General features: G+C 40.4%; 1 protein-coding gene across 1 annotated transcript in view; it reads left to right on the forward strand.

Moving 5' to 3' along the window:
* Nucleotides 1-1,027: 1,027 nt before the first annotated feature.
* Nucleotides 1,028-22,044, forward strand: part of NDUFA12 (NADH:ubiquinone oxidoreductase subunit A12) — a 31,880-nt gene continuing 10,863 nt past the window's right edge. Inside the window, exons 1-3 of the mRNA XM_073650691.1 lie at nt 1,028-1,188; nt 11,182-11,264; nt 11,604-11,691. Coding sequence (XP_073506792.1) covers nt 1,100-1,188; nt 11,182-11,264; nt 11,604-11,691 — 260 coding nt within the window. The 5' untranslated portion in view covers nt 1,028-1,099. The remainder of the gene's footprint in view (nt 1,189-11,181; nt 11,265-11,603; nt 11,692-22,044) is intronic.

Raw genomic sequence — 22,044 nt, forward strand, 5'->3', positions numbered from 1 at the left:
ATGAGAACTCCTGAGCTAGCAGTGACATCAAGACAACAGAGACTGGGAGCAGCAGTGGAGAATGGGCACTAGGTAAGTGAAGCTCTGTGTGTTATTTTTAACCTGTTGAAGACTATGGGGTAGGAAAGATAAATGGTGGAAAATACCTTTAAGTGAGTGGAGATGAGCTGCTACACTTTACATTTCATGGAGAGGTAATCTACTTCTGCAAAATGAAAAAAGGAACTGTACCTTTCTTATTCTATTCCATTCTTTTAAAATGTTGGTACCATGTTTAGACGATATCCTCTGTCCATGAGCTAGGGAGTAACTTACTGATTGTTGGGACCCCCACTAATCCTGATATTAGGGCACTGAAGAGCCCCGTGTTGCTGGTGCGGGGGTCGATCATGCGCCCTGCCGCTCCGTTCATTCTCAATGGGACCACCGATAACTGAATGCAGTGTTTGGTTGGTCTTTGGTTCTCCCATTAAGATTAAATGGAGCGGCAGTGCGTGTGATCGACCCCTGCTCCTATCAGACAGGGCTCAGGTCTCATCATCGGTGGAGTGCCATTGGTCAGACTGGACCCCAGCGATCAGGACCTTCTCTGCTATCACATGGGCAGGGAGAGGCTTCCAGACTGGGTGAGGCCAATATTAACCATTGGGCTGCCAGTGTGCCTCTTCTAACTAAGCATTTTGATTTGCAGGGTTTTTTCCCCTCACCCAAACTGCAGTGAATTATAGCTTCTAGAAGAAAATGTATGTCCAAAATATTTCAAAATAAATACTTCTATTAAAAAAGTGTGTGATGACATTTGTAACAGCATTGAAAACAAAAATAAAATGAAGATTTTCCCTTGTACATACACTAGGGCAGAGAATGCTGGAGCATGTGAGAAGCCTTCAGTAAAGGAAGCCTGGATCTTTACCAAACACTGTTTCTTTGTAATGTTCCCAATGGGTTCTGGAGACCTGGTCTCATCCGGTAATGGAGAGCACACGTGACATCACCAGGCAGATGGCAGCTTCTGCCCAGCGGAACTGTTTGCCCGTAGCGTCAGTTTCCGGCCGGAGCACTTTCTGAGGCGCACCGCGCTTACACAGCCGGGAACAATATGGCCGAGTACATACAAGTAGTCCGGAGGGCACTGCAGCAAGTCCGGGGGCACGGCGGCCTTATCGGGTCCTTCTGGCAGATGCTCAGGTAGGATGTGCGGCTGGTGTAGCCCCCGGCTGGCTGCGCCCTGTACACGGGTGCAGCCGGCTTCTCCGTCCCCTCCACCTTGGCTGTCACCTTGCTCTGTCCGACCTCTGTGCGGCTGCAGCCTGCTCTGTGGGGCCCTGCTGCCACCTGACAGGACTGTTGGACGCCATGGGGCGCTGCACACTGCCTGCTTTACCTCATACATGAATGTATCCTGCCCTCTCCTGATGTAACAATGGAGACATTAGGGGCAGGACATTACTGTCATGGTCTCCGGCAATGACTGCAGAACATTTTGGATGCATTTGTTACAACATGTCCAGATAGAGCTTTGAACATCCCAAGGCCGTGTAACAGGAAAGCCTAGCACATGATACTGCGGAATACCTTGGCAGTGGGGAAGGGGGTCATTTATTTGGAAGCTCTAATCTGAACAGCGCCTGAGGCCGGTTTTAGATGTGCAGATTATGGCGGTGGTTGTGTGCTGCTTGTATTCTGCATGTAAGTCTGTGGAACTAATATAGACGATCTATGAAGCGGTCACTGCAGATCTGTAGACTGTCCATCAGGCTAGGACTTGTGTCCTTAACAAGAATCTGTCACCAGGTTTTTGATACCCCTATAATGTAGAATCAGAGACCCTGATTCCTGTCATGTTTCATTTACCAGGCTGCATCTTGCAGTTTTGATAAAATCACTGTTTTCTCTGCAGCAGATTTATAAGGTCTCTGACTGCAGAGCTCTATAACCCCGCCCACATCCCTAATTGGCAGTTTACTGTGCATAGGCAGAAAGTTGGCAACCAAAGTTGGGGTCGGGGTTATACAGAGCACATGAATATGGAGACCTACAAGACAGCTGGTTTACAAGTCCTCTAGTGATCATCTCCTGCTGATAAAATGATGATTTTTATGAAAACTACAGCAATTAGCCCAGTAAGTGACACATCGCTGGAATCAGGGTTTCTGTCCCTATATCATGCTATTATCAGATTAGGTGGCAAAAACCTGGTTGCAGATTCCCTTTAAAACACAAATGGTGCCTGTAATGTGATTGCCAAGAACTTGCCTAAAGGGGTTCACTCCATTGACATTTATGGCTGACCTGTTACTAGGTCAAGTAGACAGTTTTTTCTCTTATTCCTGTATATACTGTGTTCCAGAGATATGGGCACTTTTTATTTAGTGCTAAAATTTATAACCTAAAGGGTCGTGACTCCCAGGATTCTCTGGGGTGGTGTTTTTAGGCTGCTCTGCATAATTAGCTTGTGAGCAATGGATGCTTGGTAAAGATCCTGAAAATTAGCACTAAGTAAAAGTGGCCCATATCTCTGAAACTGTATTTCAGACGCTAAAAAAAATGAATAAAAATATCTCAGGAGCAGTGGAAATAAAATAAGAGCAAAAAGTGGCCGCCCTTGACCCAGTGGTGCTTAAAAATAACCCACTCCACCTACCAGAACCAGACCACTCCTCCGTAATGCTAACCGTGTCCAAGGGATACTTTTTTGGAACATTAGGTGATCACTGGAGCCAATGAGCAGCCTCGTTCTGTTGGAGCTGGAAGAAACAGTCTCTTATCGCTTTCTTCTGGCATGGATGGGAGTGTGTCTGCTGCTGCTTTGCTGCGAGGGTCAACTGATTCCCATCACCAGAAGAGAGAGCAGTACAGAGGAGCAGTAGAGATCTGAAAAATCATTATGTGCTTTGATTTTTATGTGTTTTTTTTTTTTTTTTTTTTTTTTTTTTTTGAGTGATTGCTCCTTTGTCTGAATTATCACAGCATAGAGGCTATTGGCTAGGTAGGAAATAGAGCTGGAGTGACAGGCTTCAGATTTACAGCCTCATTTGTTGATCAGTTCAAATGCTGAATTCTTAGTAATGGAGGAACGGACTGGCCATGTAAGGTATTGCTGGATTTCACTTTGAAAGAGCTACATGTGCATATAAATAGTCTTGGGGTTGACATCCTGCTAACAGATTTTCATTTGTGTAATTTTGCCTCCTTCCCTTGGGGTAATTGGAAGTTTGTACTTGATGTACAGTTTGTGTGTACTTGAATACAGTGGGGAAAATAAGTATTTGATACACTGCCAATTTTACAAGTTTTTCCTTCTACAAAGCATGGAGAGGTCTGTAAATTTTATCATAGGTACACTTCAACTGCGAGAGACAAAATCTAAAAAAAAAACCCAGGAAATCACATTGTATGATTTTTACATAATTCATTTGCATTTTATTGCATGAAATAAGTATTTGATACAATAAAAAAACAGAGCTTAATATTTGGTACAGAAACCCTGGTTTGCAATTACAGAGGTCAGATGTTTCCTGTAGTTCTTGACCAAGTTTGCACACACTGCAGCAGGGATTTTGGCCCACTCCTCTGGAGACTGGCTATATCACACCAGCACCTTGAAATGATTCTTATGGAGTCACTCCTTAGTTGCCCTGGCTGTGTGTTTCGGGTCATTGTCATGCTGAAAGACCCAGCCACGACTCATCTTCAGTGCTCTTACTGAGGGGTTGTTGGCCAAAATCTCGCTATACATGACACCATGCATCCACCCTTCAATACAGTGCAGTTGTCTTGTCCCCTTTGCAGAAAAGCACCCCCAAAGTATGATGTTTTCCCCACCATGCTTCACGGTTGGGATGGTGTTTTTGGGCTTGTACTCATCATTTTTCTTCCTCTAAACACGACGAGTGGAGTTGATACTAAAAAAGTTCTATTTTGGTCTCCTCTGACCACATGACCTTCTCCCATGCCTCCTCTGGATCAACCAGATGGTCATTGGCAAACTTCCATCGGGCTTGGATATTTCCTGGTGTGAGCAGTGGGACCTTGCATGTTCTACAGGATTTTAATCCATGACGGCGTAGTGTGTTACTAACGGTAATGTTTGAAACTGTGGTCACAGCTCTCTTCAGGTCATTCACCAGGTCATCCTGTGTAGTTCTGGGCTGATTCCTGATCTTTCTCAGAATCGGCCTTACCCCACGTGGCGAGATCTTGCATGGAGCCCCAGACCGAGGAAGATTGACAGTCCTCTTGCGTTTCTTCCATTTTCTAATAATTGTACCAACAGTTGTTGCCTCCTCACCAAGCTGCTTGCCTGTTGCTCTGTAGCCCATCCCAGCCCTGTGCAGTTCTACAATTTTGTCCCTGGTGTTCTTGGCTCTTTGGTCTTGCCCATGGTGGAGTGGTTGGAGAGTGATTGATTGTGTGAACAGTTGTTTTTTAAAACAGGTAATGAGTTCAAACAGGTGCAATTAATAAAGGTAATGAGTGCAGAGTAGGAGGGCTTCTTATCAAAAACTAACAGGACTGTGAGAGCCAGAATTCTTGCTGGTTGGTAGGTGATCAAATACTTATTTCATGCAATAAAATGCAATTTAATTATTTAAAAATCATTCAATGTTATTTTCTGTTTTTTTCTTTTTAGATTCTGTCTCTTATAGTTTAAGTGTATCTACGATAAAAATTATAGACCTCTCCATTCTTTGTACGTGGGAAAACTTGCAAAATCATCAGTGTATCAAATACTTATTTTCCCCACTGTATATGTGTCTCAACCTGGCTAATTTATAAGTTTACAGTGGTGTTTGTGACCCCCCTTTAGAATTTTTCATATTTCTGCATAAATAATCCTAAAAATAGATATAGAACCACATTTAACAAATGATTAAAAAATATTAGTGTCATTATTTTTATTTTTTTTTAATTGAGGAAAATGATCCAATATCAGATGTTTGAGAGTACCAAATGTATGTGAACCTTTACGATTAGCAGATCATTTCACGGTGAAAATTGTCATACCATTGATTGAAATCACCGGACTATCAGGTGTGAGTGGGTGACCTGTTTTATTTAAAGAACAAAGCTCTATCGCAGTCTGATCTTTACACCATGCTTGTGGAAGTGTATTATGGCAAGAAGATAGGAAATTTATGAGTACCTCAGAAGAACAAAATGATGCTTATCCAGCTGGAAAATAATTACAAAACCATAAAGACTTTGGAATTCGCCAATCCACCGTCAGACAGATCCTGTACAAATGGAGGAAATATAAGACCATTCTTACCCTTCCTAAGGATGCAGTCTGACAACCGTATAAATCAGACTGATATCGGAATGCAGAGCAGCCGGCCAGTCCGTGCACCTCCAACCTGAGCGTTACGGCTTCATTTATTTCCATGCAGCTGTGATGCTAGAGTCGGGAGAGCTGCCGGCCAGTCCGTGCACTGCATTCCTATCTCTGATTTATATGGCTGTCTGACTGCGACCTAAGAGTGGTTGACCAACGAAGATCTTTCCAAGAGCAAGGTGCATATTCGTCACAAAGCATTTAAGATAACCTCTAAGCAACTAAAGGCTCTTTTCACGTGAACTAATGTTCATTATTCTACCATTAGGAGAACAGATATAGCGTGCATGGCAGGATCACAAGGAGAAAGCAACTGCTATCCAAAAAGAACATTGCTGCCCATCTACAGCTTTACAGATCACCTGATCAAGCCAGAAGGCTATTGGAACAATGTTTTTAGGACTGATGAGACCAAAATAGAGCTTTTTGGTTTAAGTGAGAAGCAGTATGTTTGGAGAAAGAAAAACCCTGCATCATAACATCATAACATCATGGTTCTGTCCTGTTTTGTTGCATCTGCCAGGATGGCTTGCCATCACTGGTTGAATAATGAATTCGAAAGGAAAATGAATCTATGAATCTCCATAGAACATGAGTCATGCAGCTAGACAACGAGTCAAAGAACGTAAGTCGTTCTGCAAAAGAATGTTTAAAAAAGAATAAAGTTTAAAGTTTTGGAATGGCAAAGTCAATATCTTGTCCTTAATCCTATTGAGTTGATGTGGAAGGACCTGAAGCGAGTAGTTTTATGGGAGAAAACCCACCAAAATAAGAGTCAAAGCTGTTTTGCAGGGAAGAATGGGCTAAAATTCCTCCAAGTCAATGTGCAAGTCTAATCAACAATTAGATGCAGTCATTACTGCACAAAGGGGGTCACACCACATACTGAAAGCAAAGGTTCACATACTGTGATATTGACTAATTTTCCTCAGAAAAAAAAAAAAGTCTAATATTTGAGACTCATTTGTTGGATTTTTTTTTCTCTGTATCTACTTTTAGGACTTGTGAAAATCTGATGTAGTTTTAAGTCAAATTTATGCAGAAACTTGGACAATTCTGAAGTCTTCACACACTTTTAAGCACCACTGTATAGGTATGTAAAACATATTTTTCTTCTGACAGACTCCACTATAAACATGCACATGTGGCTGCTTTCTTCAGTGAAGAGAGAATGAGATTTCAATGAGGGGGACTATAAGGCCACGGCTCCACTATCAGTATTCGATCAGTATTTTTTCTCAGGAGTGGGAGCCCAAACCAGGTGAGGAACAATCAGAGACAAGGAATAATAAATGCATTATTGGGGCACTTGTTTCTATTATACCTTTTCTCTGATTTGTTCCTAATAATATTTCCCTATCACAAATTTTCACTACATTTGACATGGAGTATAGGCCCCTAAAAGGGTTTGTCCAGCCTCTAAATTTACAAGAGGCATGGATGGGTTTAAAATAATAAAATCGGTTTTGTTTGCTCTAACTCCTGGGTGTATCCAGCGCAGGTTCCTCTAGTAATCTGCGCTGAGGCAGGAAAGGATGACACCATGGTCTTTGGTTACCTGACCACTGAGCCCTGTGACTGTCTTCAGCAGTCAAGGAACCTAGAATGACACCTCATCAGAGACGCATCCCACAATTTGCCATGCCAGTCGCTTGACCACTGCATCTAATCACAGGTCACATTGGTCAGGTACCCGAAGAATGAGATGTCTTCTTGTCCAGGCGGAGACCCACATTGGTTAGAGCAGGTGAGTATGACTAATTTTGGCATTTTTAGGCCATCCATGGCTTTTGTAAATTTGTTATAGATGCTGGACAACCCCTTTAAGCTAACAATGTATTTAGTTGGCTGTACTCTTATGTACAGTGGTGGCCAAAAGTATTGGCACCCCTGCAATTCTGTCAGATAATACTCAGTTTCTTCCTGAAAATGATTGCAATCACAAATTCTTTGGTATTATCTTCATTTAATTTGCTTGCAAGGAAAAAACACAAAAGAGAATGAAGCAAAAATCAAATCATTGATCATTTCACACAAAACTCCAAAATGGGCCAGACAAAAGTATTGGCACCCTCAGCCTAATACTTGGTTGCACAACCTTTAGCCAAAATAACTGCGAACAACCACTTCCGGTAACCATCAATGAGTTTCTTACAATGCTCTGCTAGAATTGTAGACCATTCTTCTTTGGCAAACTGCTCCAGGTCCCTCATATTTGAAGGGTGCCTTCTCCAAACTGAGATCTCTCCACAGGTGTTTTATGGGATTCAGGTCTGGACTCATTGCTGGCCACCTTAGAAGTCTCCAGTGCGTTCTCTCAAACTATTTTATAGTGCTTTTGGAAGTGTGTTTTGGGTCATTGTCCTGCTGGAAGACCGATGACCTCTGAGGGAGACCCAGCTTTCTCACACTGGGCGCTACATTATGCTGCAAAATTTGTTGGTAGTCTTCAGACTTCATAATGCCATGCACACGGTCAAGCAGTCCAGTGCCAGAGGCAGCAAAGCAACCCCAAAACGTCAGGGAACCTCCGCCATGTTTGACTGTAGGGACCGTGTTCTTTTTTTTGAATGCCTCTTTTTTTTTCCTGTACACTCTATATTGATGCTTTTTCCCAAAAAGCTCTACTTTTGTCTCATCTGACCAGAGAACATTCTTCCAAAACGTTTTAGGCTTTCTCAGGCAAGTTTTGGCAAACTCCAGCCTGGCTTTTTTATGTCTCGGGGTAAGAAGTGGGGTCTTCCTGGGTATCCTACCATACAGTCCCTTTTCATTCAGACGCCGACGGATAGTACGGGTTGACACTGTTGTACCCTCGGACTGCAGGGCAGCTTGAACTTGTTTGGATGTTAGTCGAGGTTCTTTATCCACCATCTGCACAATCTTGCGTTGAAATCTCTCGTCAATTTTTCTTTTCCGTCCACATCTAGGGAGGTTAGCCACAGTGCCATGGGCTTTAAACTTCTTGATGACACTGCGCACGGAAGACACAGGAACATTCAGGTCTTTGGAGATGGACTTGTAGCCTTGAGATTGCTCATGCTTCCTCACAATTTGGTTTCTCAAGTCCTCAGACAGTTCTTTGGTCTTCTTTCTTTTCTCCATGCTCAATGTGGTACACACAAGGACACAGGACAGAGGTTGAGTCATCTTTAATCCATGTTAACTGGCTGCAAGTGTGATTTAGTTATTGCCAACACCTGTTAGGTGCCACAGGTAAGTTACAGGTGCTGTTAATTACACGAATTAGAGAAGCATCACATGATTTTTCAAACAGTGCCAATACTTTTGTCCACCCCCTTTATTAGGTTTGGTGTGGAATTATATCCAATTTGGCTTTAGGACAATTCTTTTTGTGTTTTTTCATTGAAGACAAATTAAATGAAGATAATAATACCAAAGAATTTGTGATTGCAATCATTTTCAGGAAGAAACGGAGTATTATCTGACAGAATTGTAGGGGTGCCAATACTTTTGGCTACCACTGTATATGGCAAGCTTACTTTCAGCTACCGCCTTTCAGCTGCACACTTTTTTCTTTTGTCCTGGTTAGCGATGGAAACTAAAATTAAGTGTAATTGTGCTTTTAAATTTTTCATAAATAGTGCAGTTTAAAAATTAAGACAAATTCATAACAAATCTTGAAAGAAAAATGTCCCTTTGTTACTCTTTTTTTTTGGTCTCCTTGCACTGATTGCTCACTGTGGACAGATCAGAGGGAACAATCAAATTACACCTTTCACCTATAAAAGTCTATAGCGAGAGGGGTGGGATGTAAGCTGGCTGTACACATTACATTGCTGTCGGCTGAACGATGCTTCAGCCAAATGTTCGTTTGACAGCCATCTAAGCCGACTTTCCCATAATCAGAAGTGTTCGCTCAGCCTGCGCATTCTTGTGCTTCTATGAGCAAACCACTGAGTGACATGTCGGCCGGATGCTTATCTCAGGGAGAACAATGTGATTGATATCGCCCCCCCGATCATCAGGCAGTCGGCACCCCCATACACAAACGCATGAAAAATGCATGACATACAGATGGTATCCCGTGTGTGATCCAATTTTTGCACACCCATTGATTTATAATGTAAGATCCGGAATACAGATTAGAGTATAGTGCATGCATTTTTTTTTAATACACCCTAACCATAGGTCCTTGTGTAAAAACACTGATGTGAACTACCGCATTGACTTGCATCGGTCCGTGTGCTGTTTGTATGTGGTCAGCTTTGCATACGGACAGCACACTGATACGCTCATCTGCCATGTATGTTTATCTATTCCCCCTCACAATAATTAAGTGTTTATTTTATAGAGTTATATGCATCCCAATAACAGCTGTAGCCCGTTGTAAAAAAAAATCATAATACAGCTCTGTAAACAAAAATAATGAAAAAAATTGCCTCTCAGAATATGGCGACAAAAAAAAAAGATCTGATTTTCTTATGCGAAAGCAGTGAAACATAAATTCTAAATTGGATAGCATTGTAATTGTAAGATAAAATCGTTCAAGGCTTTTTCTTTTTACATATTCTTAAAAAGTATAATGCACATGTTGGCAGTTCCAAAACATGTATTATATACTGTAATTTTATCAGCCAGTACTATCAAACTTATGTCATTATTTTTCCTGTATAATGGCGGGAAAAAAATTACTAAAACATTCAAACATTGTTTCATTTTCTGGTAGGAAGGATGTACAAAAAAATAGCAAAGGGTGATCAGCCTTATATACCTAAAAATTTTGCCAGTGAAAAGCGCAGCATGTCCTGCAAAAAAATAAACCATCGTGCAGCACTGTCTATAGAAAAATAAAAAAAATATGGCTCTTGGAATTTTCTTTTTTCTAACCATTAAATAGTTGTTTTTTTTTTTTTTAATAAAAATCCAAAATGTATTATTTTTTGTTTATATTGTTCACTCCACTTCCTAAATTGTGATGGTCATATGTATCCCAAAATGGGGCCAATGAAAACTGATTGGAAAAATTTTTAAACTTATTACTCTGAGTTTGGGGATACAAAAAAAATGTTTGTTTTTTTTCCAAACAGTGTATTTATTGTACAGTAATGTAATAAACCAATTTACATTTTGGTAAAGCCATTAATGTGTTGACCCACAGAATAAATGTGACACTTTATTTGTGCAGCTGTTGTGGGTTGTTGTGTTTTTTTTTTTTTTATTTATTTTTTTTCATTTCTTCCTACCAAAAAAAAAAAAAAAAAAAAAAAAAAAAAGGTAACTGGTTTGTTGCCTTTTAATTAAATTTCTCACCTAGCCGTTTGCAATAAAGAAATAAAATACACAGTACCCATTTTCCCCAGGTCCACTGATGAATGTTCCTGTGGATTGGTGTTGGCGGTGGCATTGACAGTTCAGTAGCCAGTGAAGTCGCGGCATTGAATGGGGTGTTCCACAAACAAGGGAACGCCCTGCTAAAATGTCATTTTTAAGGGAACAACTCATGCCCTCATATAGTAACGTTGACAAAGAAGCAAAAAATTATGGCTCCTCTAATGCGACTGTTAAAAAAAACAACAATAAAATGTGTGTGCTTTAAGGCTAAATTAGGTCTGGTCAATAAATGGTTTTCCAGCAATGTGGACAGAATTCCTCTCTATTTCCAGCACGAGTGGGAGATCATATGATAGCAAATATTACTGACTAGATTCTCATCCATTCCCTAAATAGAACATTGAAAGAAGAGAATGGAAATCTGGTCGGCACATTGTACACTGTCCCAATTCAGGAATTTGCAGTTATATTAACTGCAGAAATTTCTCTTGAGCCCAGAAAACCCTTTTTTAAGGTGGTGCATTTTTATTCTTCTTCTTCTCTCCTTGTAGGTCTGGTGACCTGAAAACTGGCACCCTTGTTGGAATTGACAAATATGGCAACAAATATTTTGAAGACAAGCGTTATTTCTTTGGTAAGACTGCTCGTTAATGTTTGTCCATCTATTCTATAATAATCAATGCTAAATTTAAATTGTGGACCTATGTAAAAGCAAGAGACCATGTTCACACTTTTGGTACAACTAAATCATACTTCTCTTCATCTTTTTTTTTTTTGTCCATATAGTTTTTTATTATTATTATTATTATTATTATTATTATTATTATTATTGCTACTATTAATAATGATATATTTGTGTATTTTTCAGCTTTAGTACTCTCCCCATACTAGTTTCTTTGGAGAATTGAAATGAAAAAAATATATAATGTAATCCTGTTTGTGTCTGACTCTGCCTGGCATGTTATTTTTGCAGGACGTCACCGGTGGGTAGAATATACAATTGAGATGAATGGGAAATATACCTACTGGAATTTGGATGGAAGTATGGTGCCCCCTGAATGGTGAGTGAAATGTCTTTTATAAATGCTATATTCATTAATATTTTTAGATTCATACATAGACCTATAGCTTATGACAATTAGGAGACTATAAGTTGATCAATGCTTATCTGAAAGCACAGGCTGGTTTATTTCTCTGCCCACAGCTTACAGGCGTCTGTCATCACCGGTCTGTGTTCTGACAGACTTGCCAGTCAATGCTAGGAAGTTTCAGTACTTGCACTTGTCAAGGCTAAAATCCCAGTCTATTTGTTTTGAATATCTACAGTACAGACCAAAAGTTTGGACACACCTTCTCATTTAAACATTTTTCTGTATTTTCATGACTATGAAAATTGTACATTCACACTGAAGGCATCAAAACTATGAATTAACAAATGTGGAATTATATGTAAAACAACTGAAAATGTCTTATATTCTAGGTTCTTCAAAGTAGCCACCATTTGCTTTGATGACTGCTCTGCACACCCTTGGCATTCTCTTGATGAGCTTCAAGAGGTAGTCACCGGAAACGGTTTTCACTTCACAGGTGTGTCCTGTCAGGTTTAATAAGTGTGATTTCTTGCCTTATAAATGGGGTTGGGACCATCAGTTGTGTTGTGCAGAAGTCAGGTGGATACACAGCTGATAGTCCTACTGAATAGACTGTTAGAATTTGTATTATGGCAAGAAAAAAGCAGCTAAGTAAAGAAAAACGAGTGGCCATCATTACTTTAAGAAATGAAGGTCAGTCAGTCCGAAAAATTGGGCAAACTTTGAAAGTGTCCCCAAGTGCAGTTGCAAGAACCATCAAGCGCTACAAAGAAACTGGCTCACATGAGGACCGCCCCAGGAAAGGAAGACAAAGAGTCACCTCTGCTTCTGAGGATAAGTTTATCCGAGTCACCAGCCTCAGAAATTGCAGGTTAACAGCAGCTCAGATTAGAGACCAGGTCAATGACACACAGAGTTCTAGCAGCAGACACATCTCTACAACAACTGTTAAGAGGAGACTTTGTGCAGCAGGCCTCCATGGTAAAATAGCTGCTAGGAAACCACTGCTAAGGACAGGCAACAAGCAGAAGAGACTTGTTTGCGCTAAAGAACACAAGGAATGGACATTAGACCAGTGGAAATCTGTGCTTTGGTCTGATGAGTCCAAATTTGAGATCTTTGGTTCCAACCACCGTGTCTTTGTGCGATGCAGAAAAGGTGAACGGATGGACTCTACATGCCTGGTTCCCACCGTGAAGCATGGAGGAGGAGGTGTGATGGCGTGGGGGAGCTTTGCTGGTGACACTGTTGGTGATTTATTCAAAATTGAAGGCATACTGAACCAGCATGGCTACCACAGCATCTTGCAGCTGCATGCTATTCCATCCGGTTTGCGTTTAGTTGGACCATCATTTATTTTTTAACAGGACAATGACCCCAAACACACCTCCAGGCTGTGTAAGGGCTATTTGACCAAGAAGGAAAGTGATGGGGTGCTACGCCAGATCACCTGGCCTCCACAGTCGCCAGACCTGAACCCAATCGAGATGGTTTGGGGTGAGCTGGACCGCAGAGTGAAGGCAAAAGGGCCAACAAGTGCTAAGCATCTCTGGGAACTCCTTCAAGATTGTTGGAAGACCATTTCCGGTGACTACCTCTTGAAGCTTATTAAGAGAATGCCAAGAGTGTGCAAAGCAGTCATCAAAGCAAAAGGTGGCTACTTTGAAGAACCTAGAATATAAGACATATTTTCAGTTGTTTCACACTTTTTTGTTAAGTATATAATTCCACATGTGTTAATTCATAGTTATATATATATATATATATATATATATATATATATATATATATATATATATATATATATATATATATATATATATATATATATATATATATATATATATATATATATATATATATATATATATATATATATAATGAGAGAGACTTTGTGCACATTCTGGAGAAATTCGGTCAAAACGCATAGGATTGCTGTCTAAGGGACAACAAAGATTCTTGGCGGATGAAGAGGTGAAGACAGCAGTGCATTCATAGCTCGCAGCTCAGCCTAAAACTTTTTTTTAACTAGGAAATACAAAAGCTTATTGCTATATGGACAAAGTGTATATCGAAAAATGTGTTTTTATAAAAGTTGATTAGAACAAATTGTATAGTTAGAGTGAGGCTGTGTGCCCACTATGTGTTTTTTAAGCGTTTTTGATGCGGATTTTCCGCAGCGTAAATACTTGCAAAACGCTTGCTAATCTATGCCCCATGATCCCCAATGTAAATCTGCATGTTCTGTGCCCATGCTGCGGAAAAATCTGCAGCATGTCCATTATTTGTGCGTTTCTGCATGCGGATTTGAGGTCCCAATGCATTTGAAAAACGCAAGTCAAAACGCTGCAAAAAATGCGTCAAAAACGTGTGTAAAATCCGCAAGCGTTTTTGACTGCCAAGAACATGCAGAAACGCTGCAGAAATTTTCTGCTTCATTTCTGCATCGTGGGCACATACCCTGAGGATATTTTTGGATTCATCTTTGTATATACAAAGTACTAGCCAAAGTTTTTCCTCTGTGCGGACCATATCATCACTTCCAGAACTCCACATGTGTTAATTCATATTTTTGATGCCTTCAGTGTGAATGTACAATTTTCATAGTCATGAAAATACAGAAAAATCTTTAAATGAGAAGGTGTGTCCAAACTTTTGGTCTGTACTGTACATGCAAACCTAGAAGGGCCAATTGGCCCATGATTTTTTGTGCTAATGAAGTCTCCAAAGCAGTGAAAAATGTGTGATTGAAATACTGTTAGATTACACTGCTTGCTTGCTCAGTCTGACAGCAAAGAAAATCTCATGAAAAGCAAATAAGTACTGTAATTCTATTAACCAGCATATATGGCACTGATGGTCTGCATTGGTTACGATTCATACTCCCCATTGTGTAATCAAATGACTAGCATTGTATGCTCCTCTCTCAGAGCAGTAAATATACACTAAAATATTTTGTGTCCAGCTTAAAACATTTTTTTTTAATTAGAATAGTCCACTATAGAAAATAAGAGGAATGTAAATAAACCCCCTTAACCGGCTCCCGACCGCCCACTGTAGATAAACGTCGGCTCTTGCCGGGCTCTGTGCAGCGCCGACGTTTAAAAACGGTGGGTGGTCTCGCAGCGCTCAGGACCCCCAGGGTCCTGCAAGCGCTGCGATTCCGGTGCAGAGCGTTAGCTCTGACAGGGAACATCATCGGGACCTGATTAGATCAGGTCCCAGTGATGTTAACCCTTAGCTGTCTTCTATATGCTGTGATCTATAGTGATCGCGGCATATAGGAGACAGCAGGAGGAGAGGGGGTCGTCAACTTACCTCTCCGAAGCCCTCCGAGTCCTTCCAGGACCTGGGGTTGCTATGGCAGCTGGAGGTCACATGACCGCCTCCAGCTCTGCCATATGTGGTGTCCTGTCTGGCTCAGCTGCAGCTGTAGCCAGACAGGAGACTCTGACTGAAACAGTCAGGGAAGATCTCATGTAATGTAATATATGTCTATTACATTACATGAGATCAGAGATCAGAAAAATAAAAATTAATGTCCCATACAGGGACTAAGAAAAAATGTGAAAAAAGTTTTTAAACTATTAATAAAAAAATCACAAAATAAATAAAAATAAATAAATAAAATATTAAACCAATAAATCCGTATATTTTTACAAAACCAAAAAAAGTACACATATTTGGTATCGCCGCGTCCGAAACAACCCGAGCTATAAAACTGTCACACTAATTAACTCCTTCTGTGCACACCGTAATAAAAATAAATAAAAAACGGAGCAAAAAAATATGCTTTTTCATCATATTGCCAAACAAAAAGTGGAAAAAAATGCGATCAAAAAACAAAATAGAAATAAAAATGGTACCACTGAAAACGTCATCTTGTTACGCAAAAAAAAAGCCGCCATACAGCTCCATCAGCCGAAAAATAAAAAAGTTATAGCGCTCAGAATAAAGCAATGCAAAAAAAATATTTTTTTCTATAAAATAGTTTTATTGTGTAAAAGCGCCAAAACATAAAAAAAATACAGTAAGTGTAGTATCGCTGTAAACGTACTGACCCGAAGAATAACGCTGCCTGATCACTTTTACCACACGCAGAACGGCATAAAAAAAAAACCTCAAAAAACAATTCCTGAATTGTTTGTTTTTGTTAATTTTACCTCCCAAAAAACGGAATAGAAAGCGATCAAAAAATGTCACGTCCCCAAAAATGGTACCAATAAAAATGTCAACTCGTCCCGCAAAAAACAAGCCGTCACATGACTCTGTCGGCCGAAATATGGAAAAATTATAGCTCTCAAAATATGGTGATGCAAAAACTAGATTTTGCAAAAAAAGCGTCTTAGTGTGTGACAGCTGTCAGTCATAAAAACCCGATATCAATCTGGTATCTCTGTAATCGCACCGACCCGAAGAATAAAGTAATCTCATCAGTTATATCACACTAGGAACGGCGTAAAAAATAAATAAAACCAATTCTTCACCTGCTACTGATTTGTTTATTATGTCCCCAAAGATCCCAGTAAGGCTCTGCCCACATTTATCCTGTGCTCTGCGCTGAGCACTTACACCAGAGTTTCCGTGTAAATCTCTGAAATATGTAATTCAGCCGGAACCCATGACGGAAGATTCCCTGTAATGAGACAGATATAGGCCACTGTGGACGCCGTCTAGCCTGTGATCCCACGGTGTCATTTGTTTTAGGCGTGCATAAAAGTGCGGTTGGCCACAGTTTTGTGCACTTCTGAAAAAAAGGACACCGCTACACAGAGGCCAGACGGTGTCCAGAGTAACTCTGCTGCCTCATTACAGTGAATGGATCCTGCAGGGGTTTCATCTGAATTACATCACTTGGAAATTTAGATGGAAACCCCGATGTAAGTGCTCAGCCTAGAGCGCCGGATAAATGTTACGTAAAATGTTCCCAATAAAAGCTTCAACTCAGTCCTCAAAAAAAGCTAGTCCCCACTCAGGTCCGTCATCTGTTAAAAATATAAGGGACTTCCAAGTTACTGGTAGCAGAAAGGCTCTGGAAAAGCAAAATGACCCTTGCACCCCAAAAGAAATTCAGAAAATTTTGTGCTCCCAAATCCAAATGCCTATTCTACAATAATTTGTTCTCCAATTGTCAAATAGCACTCCGTCCCCCCCAGATCTCACCATATGGCTAAGTGGTACGATACAGCCACATATGGGGTATTGACACTTTTAGAAGAAATTGTGTGACACATTTCGGCACCATTTTTACCCATTGCCCTGTGTGAAAATGTAAAATCTGAGGGTAAAACATTTTTTTGTGGTAAAAATATAATTATGCTTTTTTCACTGCCCAATGGTATAAATTTAAAAATTAAAAAATACTCACTACTTCCCTAGATGAATTCCTTGAGAGGTGTAGTTTACAAAATGGGGTCATTTGTGGAGGTTTCTGCTGTTTTGGCATGTCAGCGACTCTTCAAATGTGACATGGTGTCTGCTGCCTATCCCAGCCAACATAGCGCTCCTTTCTCTTCCGAACCCTGCCGTACACCAAAGCAGTGGTTTTCCCCCACATATGGGGTATCGGCGTACTCAGGAGAAATTGTACAACAAATTTCATGGTGCAATTTCTCCGGTTATCCTTATGATAATGCAAAATTAGGGGATGAAAAACATTTTTTATGGGAAAAATGTGAAAATTTTATTTTCACTGCTGAATATTATAAACTTCTGTGAAGCAGCTGGGGGTGCAAGGTGCTCACCACGCATCTATATAAGTTCCCTAAGGGGTCTAGTTTCCAAAATGGTGTCACTTGTGGGGGGTTTCCGCTGTTTAGACACATTAGGGGCTCCACAAATGTGACATGGCGTCCGCTAATTATTCAAACAAATTTTACATTCAAAAAGTCAAATGGCGCTCCTTCCCTTTCAAACCCTGCCGTGCGCCCAAGCAGTGGTTTTCCCCCACATATGGGGTATCGGCGTGTTCAGGAGAAATTGCACAACAAACTTCATGGTGCAATTTATCCTATTACCCTTATGATAATGCAAAATTAAGGGATGAAAAACGGTTTTGTGGGAAAAATGTGAAAATTTTATTTTTACAGCTCAATATTATAAACTTCTGTGAAGCACCTTGGGGTTCAAGGTGCTCACCACACATCTAGATAAGTTCCCTAAGGGGTCTAGTTTCCAAAATGGTGTCACTTGTGGGGGGTTTCCACTGTTTAGGCACATCAGGAGCTCTCCAAACGCAACATGGCGTCTGCTAATTATTCAGACAAATTTTACATTCAAAAAGTCTAATGGCGCTCCTTCCCTTCCGAACCCTGCAGTGCGCCCAAACAGTGGTTTTCCCTCACATATGGGGTATCAGCACGCTCAAGAGAAATTGCACAAAAAAATTTGGGGTCCATTTTTTCCTGTTACCCCTGTGAAAATAAAAAAAATTGGGTCTAAAGTAACATTTTTGTGAAAAAAGTTAAATGTTAATTTTTTTTTTCCACATTCCAAAAATTCCTGTGAAGCACCTGAAGGGTTAATAAAGTTCTTGAATGTGGTTTTGAGCACCTTGAGGGGTGCAGTTTTTAGAATGGTGTCACTTTTGGGTATTTTCTGTCATAAAGACCCCTCAAAGTGACTTCAAATATGATGTGGTCCTTAAAAAAATGTTTTTGTAAATTTTGTTGGAAAAATGAGAAATCGCTGGTCAACTTTTAACCCTTATAGCTCCCTAACAAAAAAAAATTTTGGTTTCAAAATTGTGCTGATGTAAAGTAGACATGTGGGAAATGTTATTTATTAACTATTTTGTGTGACATATCTCTCTGATTTAAGGGCATGAAAATTCAAAGTTTGAAAATTGCAAAATTTTCTAAATTTTCGCCAAATTTCCGATTTTTTCACAAATAAACGCAAGTTATATGGAAGAAATTTTACCACTATCATGAAGTACAATATGTCATGAAAAAACAGTCTCAGAATCAGGGGAATACGTTGAAGCGTTCCAGAGTAATTACTTCATAAAGTGACAGTGGTCAGAATTGAAAAAATTGTCCCGGTCACGAAGGCAAAAACAGGCTCTGGCGCGAAGTGGTTAAAGGATCAACCCTTTTAAGCCGTCTATATAGGCCCGTAAAACATATACATATGTTTTCATTGGCTGTAAGCCATAATCATCAACATTAACAGAAATAAATCATTCTGATTGTAATGACTCTATATAATATATGAGTTTCACTTTTTGTATTGAAGAACTGAAATAAACTTTTGGATATTCTAATTTTGTGAGATGCACCTGTATATATGGTCAGGGAACCACCAGAACCACTGTCAGTACATGAATACATCACTACAACCAAGTTTTGAGTTTTTAAGGGGGAGTTGGAGAGTTTCTTCTCAGATACTGCTGCAAAAAAACAGTATTACCACACCTTAACTTACACTTAGTTTTAGCAGCAGAAACTCTCCAAATCCCCCTCATAACCTCCAAGTTTTGAGGATTTCTGACTTTTAACATAGCCATGCAGCATGTAATTTGAACCTTTTATGGATAGCTACATGTGTAAAAGATTAGAACCACCGTCGGTGCATGGGCGCAGCACCAAGCTTGGTACAGCAATTAATTGCAATGTCTGGTCAACTCCATATACACTTATATAGCATGAACCTGAAACTCCCAGTATGTTCTTAACAATGGTAAGGAGATACTGGGAGTTGTTGTAAACAGCCATGATCAGACTGTGAACCATACAGGAATGACAGTGCTGATGATATGTAGTCAGTATCACAAATAAACATCTACAGCAGGTGAAATAAGTGTTGAACATGTCACCAATTTTCTAAGTAAATATGTAAATATATTTTTGATAGTCATCTTGACATGAAATTCTCACCAGATGATAGTAACAACTAGTGTTGAGCAAGTATGTTCTGGCCGAGCTCCGAGTATTTACAGCTGCTCGGTGATATGGTTAAATCGCTCCCGTGTGCATGATTTGCAACTGTTTGACAGCTTTATTACATGTGAGGAATGTGTAAGAAATAGACATTCCTCACATGTAATAAAACTGTCAAACAGTCGCAAATCATGCACACGGGAGCGATTCAACTAGATCACCGAGCAGCTGTAAATACTCGGAGCTCGGCCTGAGCATACTCGGGGAAAGGGTTAATAGAACATACTCGCTCAACTCTAATAACAACCCATCCAATCCACACAGGTAAAGAAATTAAACCATAGATGTTCATAAATTGTTATGTGTAGTAATGAGAAATGACACAGGGAAAAAGTATTGAACACATGAAGAAAGAGGGGCAAAAAGCCAAGGAAAGTCATGACACCAGCTGCAATCTATCAGTAATTAGAAAGCAATCCTGCCACTTAGCGAAAAATATCAGCTGGTTCAACTAATGGCCTATAACGGTGTTCCCCAACTCCAGTCCTCAAGAGCTACCAAGAGATCATGTTTTCAGGATTTCCCTAGTATTGCCCAGGTGATAATTCCATCACCTGGAAAACTTTTCCTTTTGGTCCTGGAGATGTAAATGATAATTGATAATGACTGATCTCTGCTCAAATATGTATTCAGACCTTTAAATATGTGGTAGGAAACCAGTCACTTATAGAGTAAATCAGCCTGGATATTCAGCTGATGAGGATATCTTGTCCCTTTAGGGATACAATTACCTATATGACACTAAATTCACTTTGATATCCCTTCACTGTAATATGTCCCTTCTGGAATACAGTTAAAGAGGTTGTGTCTAAGGCTATGTGCCCACGATGCAGAAATGCTCAGGATTTTTTCCTGAGCGTTTCTGCATCTCCCTGGCAGAAAAAAACGCATGTGGATTGTACATGCGGGTTGTACATGCGTTTTCCTGCCAGGGACAAGTGGATGTGAAGCGTTCTTCACATGCATTTCCGCATGCGGGTTGTCAAGCGCTTTCCAAGCGATTTTAGCATTACTTGGAAATTGCTTGACAACTTGGTCACACTATATAAATCCATGCAAACAGCATGGATTTATATAGTGTGACCTAGAGAATGTCAAAAAATAAAAAAATTAAAGTATACTTACCCTCCGATGGCCCCCGCAGTCTTGCTTCACCGTCCCGGCAGCGGTGGATTGAAGGATCTGCCAACGTCAGCGTCGCGTGACCCGTCACATGACTCTGATGTCAGCGCAGGTCCTTCATTCCATCGCGAAGTGCCGGGAAGCAAGGAGAGGCGCACCGCGGGCCGCCAGAAGGCAAGTATATATTTTTTTATTTTATTCTTTTTTTTTTTTTTTTTTTTACAGCTTTTTTTAATGGTACCTGGGTGTGGATGAGACTCTCTTGTCCTCCACACCCGGGTACCATCCGCACATTAGAACGCTCCAATAACGCAAGTACAGATGCAGAATTGGAGCGTTCTAATGCAAGTCAATGGCGGCGAAAACGCAGCACTTCCGCAAAATAATTGGTAGTGTTACGTTTTTTTCCGCAATGATAATCCGCAGCGGAAATTTCCGCAGCATGTGCACAGCACATGTGGATTATTATTGGGGAACATGGCAGACCTTCTACCATGCATTTTTTAAGCGTTTCTGCAGCGTTTTTGCCGCTGCGGAAACGCTTAAAAAACGCATCGTGGGCACACAGCCTAATTCCCCTAATATTTCTCCTGTCCCTTTCGGGATATAGTTGCCTAGGTAACACTAAATTCACTGTGATATCACCACTATAATAGTATGTCCCTCCTGGGATATAGTCACACTGTGTTTCACCTCGCTATCTATCAGTTGTCCCTAGTGGGATAACGACTCGCTCTACAGCTGTGTCCCTACTTGGATACATTTATAAGGCTAGTACTCTTGAGACAAAGATAACTGTAAATAAACATTTCAGGACCAGAAAATCATCTGTTACGCTGTGTGCCCACGATGCGTTTTCCAAGCGTTTATGCTGCGGAATTTCCGCAGCGTAAACATTTGGGAAACGCTTGGTAAACCTTCCCCCATTGTCTCCAATGCAATTCCACACTTTCAATGCCCATGCTGCTTATTTTTCCGTAGCGTTTATGCTGCGCTCAAAAATACGCAGTATGTTCATTAATTTTGCGGACACGCAGCGTAATCGCCGCCATTGACTTGCATTAGAATGCGCCAATTCCGCAAGACTGCTTCTGTACTTGCGTAATTGGCGCGTTCTAATGTGCGGATGGTACCCAAGTCTGGAGGAGAGGAGACTCTCATCCAGACCTGGGTACCATAGAATCTGAAAAAAAAAAAAAAAAAAAAAGTTTATACTTACCTTCCGATGTCCTCCCGGTGTTTTGTCCATGCCGTCCGGTCT

This window comes from Phyllobates terribilis, unplaced genomic scaffold (genome assembly GCF_046119375.1).
Source record: "Phyllobates terribilis strain yellow unplaced genomic scaffold, ASM4611937v1 Scaffold_11__3_contigs__length_659146591, whole genome shotgun sequence".
In the NCBI taxonomy this organism is placed as follows: Eukaryota; Metazoa; Chordata; class Amphibia; order Anura; family Dendrobatidae; genus Phyllobates; species Phyllobates terribilis.